The sequence below is a fragment of the Typopeltis vanoorti genome, chromosome 24, assembly GCF_054136105.1.
Source record: "Typopeltis vanoorti isolate ZY-2024b chromosome 24, IOZ_Tvanoo_1.0, whole genome shotgun sequence".
Classification (NCBI taxonomy): domain Eukaryota; kingdom Metazoa; phylum Arthropoda; class Arachnida; order Uropygi; family Thelyphonidae; genus Typopeltis; species Typopeltis vanoorti.
Genome location: NC_143572.1, coordinates 10,649,681 through 10,662,745, shown reverse-complemented (window position 1 = coordinate 10,662,745; position 13,065 = coordinate 10,649,681). Strand labels below are relative to the sequence as shown.

The following is a 13,065-nucleotide window of genomic DNA, read 5'->3' as shown; positions in this document are numbered from 1 at the left end:
TCAGTTTGAATTCCCATAACTACTATAATGTTTTTTTTTATAATAGATTTAGTTTAATCCTTTATCCCAGTGAGAGCAAACAAAGTTTGCGCCTGAAAATATCTTCAGGACTAAATATAGTGTTGTACTATCTTATCCAGTAAGTAGTGCAACACCAAGGCAACATATTTAGTCCTGAAGATATTTTCAGGCGCAAACTTTGTTTGCTCTCACTGGGATAAAGGATTAAACTAAATCTATTATAGTCTAACCTAGTGATAAATAAATTTTCAACATCTTTCTCTAAATCCAGAGTAATTTTTAAAAAAGGTGATAAACCTTTTGGCAACTCCCATAGGCACAGATGACTTGCTACTGCTTCTGCCTGGTATCTCCAGCTCTGGGCCTGGCTCCCACTGAAGAGACCTCAATAAAGGTCGAAACTAGTCTGGGTAGATGGCCAATCCCTTTAATGCATAACAGTATACATATCCACATAGGAAATGTGTTTTGCATTATGGGAGATACTGGGTTAGAAGTGCCTGGTAGCTTGCTCCACCTTTGCCACAGTTGCCTTGGTGTTGCACTACTTACTGGATAAGATAGTACAACACTATATTTAGTCCTGAAGATATTTTCAGGCGCAAACTTTGTTTGCTCTCACTGGGATAAAGGATTAAACTAAATCTATTATAGTCTAACCTAGTGATAAATAAATTTTCATCAATGTTTTTTTTTGTCTCATCATAAGTGAAATACTACAAAACAGGGAGTGTGACTCCAATTATGATACATACCACAGTAACTCAAAGGTCTTCACAATACAGATTTTTATTTCCTTTTTAATGGAGATGTAAAGTAAAGATTTTAATACAATAATTTAATATGCAATATTTTATGCAACAATTTAATGCAATTTTGTACTTGGTACTCAGTATCATTTGGAATATTTGCTATTTTCAATAATATTTTTTAATATTAAACAAGTATAGGAGAGGCATTGAAAACTAGTGAGGCACATAATAGATTAGTATATTGTAAAGTGATGTCATATAATGAAAAATGGCTGTGCAAATAGCATTGAGTGAGTGCCACACAGTTGCAAAATGTTAGTATCACATGCATACGTAACAGATCATACTAACATAAAGTATATATACTATTTTCACTAAAAAAAAATCAATGTATCTTATTTCAGAAGTATTAAACTATTTTGTGGATCATATTCCCTACTTCTTTGCAAATAGTAAATACACAATTCTAGTAGCAAGGCTTATACGTTGGTCATACATAACTGGTAATTAGTTTACGGAATTAACAATGCATATAAAGTATATTAATTAAAGGTAACTTTAATAAATAACTTCTATATTTCGGCAACGTCACGTTGCCATCTTCAGGAACATAAAGATATGGTATGTGCACGCAGGCACTAACAAAGGCAAATGAGGAAGAAAGCAAGAAACTAATATTGTTCCTAAACTTTGGTTTTGGCTTTGGTTGTCTTGGCAGTTGGGCTGAAGTTCTCAAAATGTAAGTCTCCCAAATTTGGTTTAGTTTCATGCACCCAAATTTGTTGAGGTTAGGAACGTTTTTTAGAGCTGATGATGATTCCTTGAATAATCTTTCGTATTTAAACTTGCTGTGGTGTATTATTTTTGTTTTCTTCCAACGAATTCTATGGTGGGTATCTAAGGCATGGTCTGCCAGCCCAGAGCGGCTGTACTGGTTTCACCAGTACAACTGCTTTCCCCACCCTTGGCCAATTTCTTTATGGAGACCTTTGAAGAGAAAGCCTTAAACTCCGCCCCACAAAAACCCACTATTTGGCTTCGTTACGTGGATGATGTGTTTGCTATTTGGCCACATGGCTCAGACTCACTCCACTCCTTCCTAACACACTTAAACAATCAACACCCCAGAGTCCAGTTCACCTTAGAAAAGGAGGAAAACAACACCCTCCCCTTCCTAGACACTTTAATCACCCGCCAGCTTGATGGATCTTTGGTTTTCTCTGTTTACAGAAAACCCACCCATACTGGCAGATACATTCACCAGCAATCCCACCACCCTCCCTCACAACAATATGGGGTTATAAAAACACTATATAACAGGGCAAAATTAATCTGCTCAGATGACAAGGCCCTAACTACTGAACTAAACCACATCCACAACACTTTCTTAGCCAATGGCTATAACCCCCAAAAAATCCAAAAAATACTAAAACCAGTAAACCACAACCCCCCCCCCCTCCACAATAAAGATTACACCAAATCTATCACCATCCCCTACATCCAGGGCACCTCTGAGAAAATAACCAATATCCTCAGAAAATATGACCTTCCTTCTTGTTACAGACCATATAAATAGTTGGCATCCCTTATCTGCTCTACCAAAGACCTACCTGGTGTATACCAGGTCCCTTGCAGCTGCAAATTGTCCTGCTTTGGCCAAACAGGCAGAACAACAAATATCAGGATTTCAGAACACAAAGACTATCCGGTTTCACCAGTACAGCCGCTCTGGGCTGGCAAACCATGCCTTAGATACCCACCATAGAATTCGTTGGAAGAAAATAAAAATAATACACCGCAGCAAGTTTAAATACGAAAAATTATTCAAGGAATCATCATCAGCTCTAAAAAACGTTCCTAACCTCAACAAATTTGGGTGCATGAAACTACCCCAAATTTGGGAGACTTACATTTTGAGAACTTCAGCCCAACTGCCAAGACAACCAAATTAGCCCACCAGAGGGCTCCATTAGGACTTTAGGAACAATATTAGTTTCTTGCTTTCTTCCTCATTTGCCTTTGTTAGTGCCTGCGTGCACGTACCATATCTTTATGTTCCTGAAGATGGCAACGTGACGTTGCCGAAATATAGAAGTTATTTATGAAACTTACCTTTAATTAATATACTTTATATGCGTTGTTAATTCTGTAAACTAATTACCAGTAAATACACATATACATTCTTTTCATCACAGATTTACTACTCATTCGAGTTTACCCATTAATGGCATTATTTAGTAGTGTTTTCAATTTCTAACAACAACAACCCAAAATAAAAAAGTATATTTTACATTGCAATCCAGCATACACACCCATGTATACTGGATTGCAATTTTATATATATATATATATGGTGTGCTTACGAAAACATAGGAGAATTTTGCTCACCATGCCTATTCTTTTGGAAAACTAATGAAAATGTTTCTGTACAGTGATAAACATCCCCTCCCCAACAGACACCATACTGCAGATGAAAAAAAAAAAAAAAAAAAAGTAGTTTTATTGTGGCACCAAACAGTTACAGAGACAGAGTATGTACTATATGTAATAACAGTTAGTGTAAATTGGAGACAATTGGAATGAAAACAACTTGCCTCCCACATACTATACTGCACACAGGCAATCAAAACAAAGTTTTATTGTAGCACCAAGCACACAGTATCTTACTAAATACATGGTCATATCTGTTCTCAGCGTAGTCATTTGGTGCAGATTTATAAATAAAATTTAATCAGAAACATTCAAACTAGCATGGCATATGTATTTAAAACTGCAAAAATGCACCTGCTCGATGTAGGCGGGACATAAACTGTCATAAAAGGGATATAAATTCTCAATATAGCATTTTGAAATCTAAGTGCAGGATTTTCTTTACCTTTAGGTTTAAAAAATTTACAGGCAATCTGAGCATATGATATTCTGGCTGTGACAAGCCATTGAGCCTGTGAAGAAGGTAATTACAAAAAAGAGTGATAATACAGTGATCTCTGACATTATTGAGCCTCCATAGCTCAGTCGGTATAGACAAAGCCCTTTGGTTGGAAAGACCTTGGTTCGATTCCTATCTAATGCAGAGAACTTTATCTGGTCTCTTTTGATTAAAGGTGAGTTAGCTGGTCTCATACAGTGGTAGAGGGTTTTTTCACCCAGAAACACAGGTTTTTCATCCCTCAGAACGGGCAAACCAACCCTGTGAACACATATGGATTTAGTCATAAAATGTATATATCTAATCCCTCAATAGCAGGGCTCGACCTGCTATTGAGGGATTAGATATATATATTTTATGACTCCCCAAAGGGATGGAAGAGAAAGGGGACGAAACCCATATGAATAAATAAATGACATTATTTATGATACTGTTGGATGTTCAAATAACAAAACTGTTAACCAACTCTTGAATGAGTTGGTTAACAGTTGGTTTTAGCATGCCAACCAACTTCTGGTATAGCATTATGTAATTATACTCTCATACTGTCTGACTAGCAAAATGGTTTCTTAGTGCAGTCAGATAATTGAGGGATTACTGTATGTGAAATTTTAAAAGTAGACAACACTGTGCTGCATAAAGAACACGTGGATAATTCAGCCTGTAATCTGGTTTACCTGCTTTTCTACTTAACATTTTTTAATTTAATTTTTGTTTTGTTTTGTGCTTGTTGATTTTTTTTTTTTTTTTTTCATATATCTGATAATGTTGACGTTTCTTTTGGCTTAACTTTACTGCAGTTCAGTTTATTATTGGAACCACTCCTCGAAACTTACAACAGCAATGTATCTACCACTAGTGTTGATGAATTGTGCAAAACAGTTTTAGCTTGGTTGGACCAACACTGTTCATTAGTAGCACTGAGACCAGGTAAGAAATTTTACATTACTTGAATTTGTATTTAGTTTGTGTGGTGTATATTGTGAAGAGATTAAGGAAAGTGGACATAATTCATGTATAATTCTGTAAGTATTAGGTCATATGAAGACATGAAAGGAACCTATTTTGGTGACTGGAGTTATATGCTAATTTAATTATACCGTATGATTTTAAAATATCATATGCTAAGAGTCTAACACTTCATGTCGCTCATTTTTCACATTTTTATATTTTTATATAAACAAATTATAGAAATATTTGTAATGTTTTGGTATTTTTCATCATCAGTTTCGTGATATGAAAGATAGGAGTGTTCAGACTACTATGACAGTACCACGTCATTAAGATGGCCTTATTAATAATTTCCCATCAACAATTTTCTTCCAAATTAGTCCATTGCTTGTCAACACTCCAATATTGTCATATCTAACATTTTGTTCTTCTAAGGCACTTCTGACTGAATCAATCCTCCTAGACCTTGGTCTTTCTCTGAGTCTTTTTTTCTGACATCTTGGCATCAAACGCCTGTTTTCATAACCTTTCTTTTTCCATTCTGTTTAAGTAACCATACCACCTTAGCCTTGCTTACACATTCTCAAATGCAAATGTTAAGTTTCTTCCTAATTGCTTCATTTTTAATGATTCTGTCAATGATATCATCTCTTCAAGCCCTAATTTTTCTCAGGACTATCATATCTGTCTCTAATTTTTCAAGTGCTTTATTTCTAACCCAACTCTCAGATCCATAACTTAAAACTGATTTGAACACTGCCTTGTATACTGCTAGTTTAGTGTTTTGTCTAATTTCTCTCTTATTCTATATAAATTTATTCAACTGACTCCAGTTGGATAAATTTATATATTCATGTATCTGCTCTCTAGCCAAGAGGCTGTGGGTTCAAATTCTGCCAAAAGGCATGGATGTTTGTGATTGTCCTATTAACCGTTTACTGTACATATGTCCTGTAATCTATGTCCTAGTGCAGTATGACCTTTGATGTCTTTGTGCCAGAAAAATCAAATAAAAAATAAATAAGCAAAAAAGAATAATAATGATAATAAAAAAAATGTTTTACTTACTCTATAGGTTCTCTGTTGAGAATGTAACTGAAATTGTCTGTGTTTCTCCTTATTTTCATAGGTTTGGTTTTTTTATTGCTAATTTTCATGTAAAATTTGTTACAGCTGTTAGTGTAGAAAATCTTGTAGACTTGCATTGGATCTATTTAGGAGTATGACATCTGCATAAAGCAAACCGTTAATTTTAATATATCTGATTATAATATCAAGTTTAATGCTGCTTTCTTTCATAATTATTATCGTATAGATTGTGAATAGGAGTGGAGATAATATGCATCCTTGTCTTACACCTTTTGAAACACTATATATTGCTCCATTTACCCCATACAACTATAGTGTTTCAAAAGCGTTTTCCTGGACACCTTGTCATATGCCTTTTCCAGATCTACAAAACTTAAGTACAGATCCTTGTCCTTATGATTTCCCAACTATTTGTTATAACATGAAAATGTGATCCTGACAACCTCTGTTTTACCAGCATCTCTTCCACAATTTTTCTCAGCCTATTTTCAAGTATGCTTGCATAAATCTTACCCGGAACACTTAGTAGAGAAATTCCTTGGTAATTCTCGCATTCCACTTTATTCCTTTTATATAGATAGGAACTATGAGAGCTCTACTCCAATCATCTGGAATTCAACCTTCTGATCAGACTCAGAATTATGCAATGTAGCCAGTGCAAAACTTTTTATACCTCCATATTTGAGCATTTCTGGTCAAATATCATATACTCCAGCTGCCTTTCCACATTTCAAGTTTTTGAGGACTTTTCTACCTTAAGTATTGATATGTACTACTGTTTGCATTTCTCTTGAGTGTTCTACTATGGTTCTGTCACTTATTGCTTCAATTAAGTTTTTCAAAGTAATTAATCCAGACATCTAGACATCCTTATCTTCAGTTTTCATGTCACCTTTATCATCTTTGATTCCTTTGTATTACTCTTTCTTCCATTTCTAAGCTTGTTCAATAGCTTCACTTCCAGAACATTTTGCCACTTTCTTGTTAGCTGTTTTCACATATGGCTTAACTTTTTAGGTCATCTGCCAACTTATTTGCTAGGAACTTTCAGTATGCTTTTTTCATATTCATAAAATATAAAATTTTTTTTGAACAATGATAATCCTTTTCACAATAAAAGTGAAAGAAGTGGACCAGAAAATGCCACATTTTTGAGTGCACCACTTTTTTTTTCCCTCATGTTTCAAGAAAACAGAAAACACATCAACAACAAACCCTCTCTTGAATTGATAATATAGTGAGTTTTGATCCAATTAGCTTGGGAAACGGCATCTTCCAATGATGGAGTTTTCCATGTAATGGGGCCTCTGGAATGGTGCTTTCCTACGATATGCAAGTGCTAAAGTGGCACCATCATGTGTCACATGTGTGAATTTTGTTATTACAATTCTAGTGCTCTTGGTCACTTCATGAATTTCCTTTAAAAAAACAAAACAAACTATTAACTTATAATGCATACAGAAAAATTAAATTATTGACAAAAAGAAAATAAAGATGCCTGAACTGTACTTTTGTTTGGAATATGAAATATTAGTTTTTTACAATTAAGACAGAATGCTGATACATCAAACAAATACACCTAAACCTCTTTTTATGCGAATTTTTTTTTACCCGAATTCGGAGTTATGCGAATTGGGATATCAAAAAAAAAAATTTTTTTTATGCAATTTTTATTCACTTTTACGTGACCAACCTAAAGTCTAAGTTAGGAAAAAATCCATAATTCAAGAAAATTCTGAGAATTTTGTAGAATTGCATTCCCGTTTCAGTTAAGAAAACTCTGAGATTTTTTTTTTTTTTTTGCATTCTCGTTTCAATTAAGAAAATTCTAAATTCTTACGAATTTCATTTATTGGGAATTCCCCAAATTACATAACTGACTGCGCATAAAAAAACAGTTCTTAGCAGTTTGAATTTGGTGTGTTTGAGTAGACAACACAGTTACCGCATTTTATGCATTTGCATTTTTTAAGTGAAATCAAAATAAAAATCGCGTTATAAAATTAATAGTTTTGTCAAGAAATAATAAATGGTAAGCTATATGTAATTTTCAAACTTTAATTTCATTAACCGAAGATTTTAATCCAGCCCTCACATGATGTCGCTGATAACAAAAAAAAAAAAAAAAGGAAAGCCATTTCCTTGGATATAAAAATTCAAATTTTAGATCGTTTTCAAACTGGGGAAGGTGCGACAGCTGTGGGTAAGCATTTTGGAGTCCGTGAATCAACTGTCAGATCTATAAAGAAAAATGAAGAGGCTATCAGAAATGCGGTATGTTCTGGTACAAAATCGAGTGCGAAATTATCGTCATACACAAGAGATGTTGTTCTAGAAAAGGCCGAAAAAGCTTTAGTGATGTGGATAGAAGATAATGTACAATAAAGAATGCCAGTTGACGGAAATTCCATCAAACAATCAGCATTGAGATTTTATGAACAGATTAAAAATCTGCAGCCAGATACTTCATCTCAATTGAGGAAAAAATATGAATTTCGTGCAAGGAATGGTTGGCTGGCTAAGTTTATTAAAAGATATGCTCTTCGTAATATAAAAATTAAAGGTTAAACGGCTTCTGCTGATGAAACAGCTGCTAAAGCATTTCCATAAAAACTTGCTAAAATAATTGAAGATGGAGGTTACACTCATGAACAAGTTTGGAATATGGATGAAACCGGCCTTTTCTGGGAAAAAATGCTAAACAGAACTTATGTATCAAAAATGCAAACAACTGTTGGTGGGTTCAAAGCAGCAAAGGATCGCATAACACTCCTATTTTGTTCGAACACTTCAGGAGATCGGATGTTAAAACCACTGCTCATAAATCGATCATTAAGACCACGGCCAATGAAAGGCGTAGATTTTCAAAAATTGCCAGTTCATTGGATGGCCAACAAAAAAGCTTTGGTGACCATTGATATTTTCACTGAGTGGTTCCACAAACATTTTGTGCCAGAGGTTAGATGCTATTTGAATGACAAGGGTCTCGAATTTAAAGTGCTTTTGATTCTTGATAATGCACCCGGTCATCCTGCCATAGAACACCCAAATGTGCATTTTTTTTCTGCTGCCCAATACTACATCATTGCTACAACCTCTAGATCAGGGTATAATTGCGACTTTTAAAACATATTATATCAGACGAACATTTCAGTACATTTTGAACAAGCTAAATGATGATGAAAAATTTTCAATTATGGATTGTATTGATCAGGTTCGATTATCGTTATCTGAATTGAGACCAGAAACTATGAATGCATGCTAGAAAGCTATTTGGCCTGCATGTGTTAAAGAGAATGCTCCTGTTCCCTTCAATCATACTGCAGAATTCCCCAATATAATAAGTTTGGCATGTGAAATTGGCGGAGAAGGATTCGATGAACTTACTTCGGCAGATATCGAAGAATTGTTAATTTATAAACCTCTCAGAAACAATCTCCACTATTCGAAGACGAAATAGTGGAGATTGTTTCTGAGACTCCTGAAAGCGAAGAAGATAATAATCAAGATAATCCTACTTTCACTGCTGATATTATTAAAGGAGGTCTTAAACTGGCCAGTAATTTAGGCAATTATTTTGCCCGACATGATCCAAATGAAGAACGTGCTGGGAAGTTTTCACATGAGCTTAAATTGTTAATGTCTTCATACAGAGAATTATATCGTGACTTATCTAAAGCATCAACGCAGCGATTAATAACTGAGTTCATGCCTAAAACTACTGAAACAATTAGTGGTACTTTTGTTCAAGACATGACAAGAATTCCACTAGTTGAGGCAGAAGTTGATGACGATAATACCATATCTAGTAGTTCTAGTGATATTACAGTCTCACGAAAACAAAAGCTTTTGCATTTATTGTCAGAAACTGATAGCGAATAACATAATTTTTTTATAGAATCGTTAGCAAACAATTGAAATATGTTTTTTTAAAGTTATTAAAATTCTTTATGTATGTGTGTGTGTTCTCCGTGAAATGTAAATAAAAATCTTATGATCCTAACGAATTTAATGTTTTTTTTTTTTCATTATTTTGCTTATATTTCAGGTTTGGAACAAATCTTCACTTTTTCTATGGAGTCAGTAGTTCTTTTTACGTGAATTCTATTTACGTGTAATTTTAGGAACATATCTATTGCGTAAAAAGAGATAGGTTTAGGTGTATATACATGTGAAGGAAAGAGGCACATACAAAGAACATTGCTTCTATCTTCTCACATTTGAAGAAGTAACAGCAAACTAAAGTTTCCACTACGGAATAAGTTTTTGCTAGTAGTGCATAAATAACGCTGGCAATTCACTGTATTTATCAACTTAATTTTGCAAATTAAATGCAACTTAAATTATGCAGTTGACAAAGTTTATATATATCTTATCCAAATGTGAGCAAATGATGATGATTTCCTCTGTTTGTGCATATTCATTTGATGTAAGCATTCTATGTTGATTTTAAGTAGCTAATATTATATTTCATATTCCAAACAAAATTACAGTTTACATGCATCATTCTTTTGCAAATTTGAGGCTTCTATCGTGTTGAAGTTATTCATCATAGATTTCATATAATGGTGTAAAGGATATAAATAAATTATACTTTATTTAATTATATTCAAGAAGCCCACCAGAAAGAGGTTGACGTAACTTTAGGCAGTGAATTAATACTGCACCAGGATTGGTCTTCATTAAAAAATCTGGCATCCATGGACCTGGCTATGACACATTACATTACAGAATGTGGTGACACCAACTAGTTCTGCCATCACGTGTTTCATTGCCTAAAGTTATGTAAACCTCTCTAGTGTTTAACTTTTTTGTGTAACATCAGTAAGCTCCTGATGAAGTGGGCTCATCAACTCACCAAACTAGTAGTTTCTAGTTAAATGAGGTTTAATTTGTTTATATTCTTTGTTTTGTGGTCATTATATTGAAACTACGAGTAGTGTCATTCTCTCTCTTCTCCCATCAGTCATTTCTCTTTTTTGTATGCATTATTCTTATTAATAAAACCATGCTCACCAATGAGGAATGGACATTTAAAAAAAAAAAAAAGCAAAAACGTGCTACTTGTATTTATCTGGCAATGATAACATTTTTTTTTTTTTTTTTTTTTTTTTTTTTTACTAATGCAGAAAAGAGAAGAGGTAATTTCCAACATTGTTTGCTTGCTTAGCATCAAATAATTTTTATCTATCAAATAATAATACTTACCTTTTTTGAAATATGGCTCTAAAGCCTTTCAAGTTAACTTGAAAGGCTTTAGTTAACTACAGAAAAAAAAAATTTTTTTTAAGAATGATTATCATAAATATATCTAATCCTAAATTTTGTTAATGAAAATTATGTGCAGGTTTCATTTTGCCTTTCTGCAACTGGTTAAAATTTTAATTTTCAGTTTACATAGAACTCTACTATTTTTCCAGTGAATCACAAAGTAGTGTAGTCACCAAAAACTATGAACATACTTTATGAACATGATTTCAGATTTAAAGAAGCTAATTTTATTTATTTGCTTGATTATATTTACACATTTCAGCAAAATATGATGTGTTCAGGTAAATGCCTATAGAGCTAGCAAATATTAATGTTGTTGTAGTCATTTTTATATTGCTATTTTCCTAATCAGTATAAGGAAAATAATAAAATGCCGTTCACTTTGGTAGTCAGCAAAATTCATTATTCTTAATGAATATATAGATGCACTTGATTGTCAGTCAGTAAATTTTTCAAACTGACTATAAATTAATTACTCAACGTGGCTCCATCACCGAAGTTATCAGCACATAATGAAATTTCCCAAATGTGAGAAAGTTTAAGCATCTAAAGAATACCCAATTCTGCCTGTCATGGAGATAGCTGGCATAAACAAGCATTATCACGCAGATGGCTTCAAAGGATGAAACCAAAGTGAAAACATCAGCAGACTGTAAAATTTTAACCTTCTAAATTATTTTAAATGTTGGGTCATGATATCTCGGAAGATTTCTTTTCTCTAAGAAAACCATATAAGTGCAGAAACTAAGCACTCATTCATTCGGTGACGTAATTACTAACTTGAATTATGAAGAAACAATAAAACTTATTTTAGAAGAGCAAACTTTGAAACTTGGACATATTTAATTAATTTAATCCAAACAATATATGGTGATCTGAAAAATATTTCTCTTGAACCTAAATGCACCTGCAGCTAATTGTAATTAGGCAAAATTAACAAAATAGTGGCCCTTTTTGTTTTTATGAATAAAAAATAGAAATCTAACAATATATTTTATACAGTGTAGTCTGTTTGTCTAATATCTAATTAAAGAAATATGCTTTTCTTGTTTTCATTAGCACTAGTTCGGGGAGGCAGCTATGAAACCAAGTTAATAGTAAGCCAATAAATTGTTCACATACACCACACACTCCTTCACTCGTTATTAACAATAAAGAGCACAGCTGAGATTACTACTCAGTTCCATGAGTGAATTCAAGTGCTTAAAAATTGTAACTGTGTTAAAATTGCTATACATTAGCATTGAAGATATTTATATCTTCAATGCTAATGTTGCAGTAAATTACTTTACTGCAAAATCCAGAACAAAATTTCATTCTTGATGTTTTATTTTAAATAAAATTCTTGATATTATTTTTTCAAACTTGATAAGCTTGATTTAAAAAAATTATTTAATTTGAGAATCATTTTCCTGAATGCAAAAACAAACGATGCAGGAAAATGATTCAGTGTTTATGTGAAATGAGCACATTTAAGAAACAACTGCTATTCTATCAGCAACACATGCTAACACTATGACCCCACAGGAATGCTGCAGGATCATTAACACCAGTGGCCACAGTCTGTTAAATAAAATACCTCCCACTTATCATTCAATACAAGTGAAGTGCAGTGCACATTGTTTAATTGACACTAAGACAGTTGTTAGATAGGAAATCAATTAGAAGTTTAGTGTTGATGAAACTGGCTGTCTGTTTATATGAGGATAATCACAAGATATATAGCAGTGTTAAGTAAAAATTCCAATGGAGGACCAAATTAATCTGTAAGAAAATATCATATAACATATGGTATTTGTTTACAGATATCTCTCAAGTGCACTGTTTGGAAAGAAGTCAGTGAACAAAGTGCATTGTGCTATGTAACGAGTCACATATTTGTAGCTGTTATAAATTGAAGGAATATGATGCTCCCAAGTCAGTGCAACTGTGTTTAGGTGAAATACCTGCAAGAAGAGAACTGACAGTTTGAAACAGGCATTGTGACAGGATGCCATTTTACAGGCAAATTGTTGACAAATTGGACCATCCCATGTCAACAGTCAATGATAC

The 13,065-nt window shown here is 33.4% G+C and overlaps 1 protein-coding gene across 1 annotated transcript in view; it reads left to right on the top strand.

The window, feature by feature from the left end:
- Positions 1–13,065, top strand: part of Mondo (MLX interacting protein mondo) — a 253,492-nt gene that overhangs the window by 236,356 nt on the left and 4,071 nt on the right. Inside the window, exon 17 of the mRNA XM_090413412.1 lies at positions 4,503–4,632. Within this exon, the coding sequence (XP_090269538.1) occupies positions 4,503–4,632 (130 nt within the window). The remainder of the gene's footprint in view (positions 1–4,502; positions 4,633–13,065) is intronic.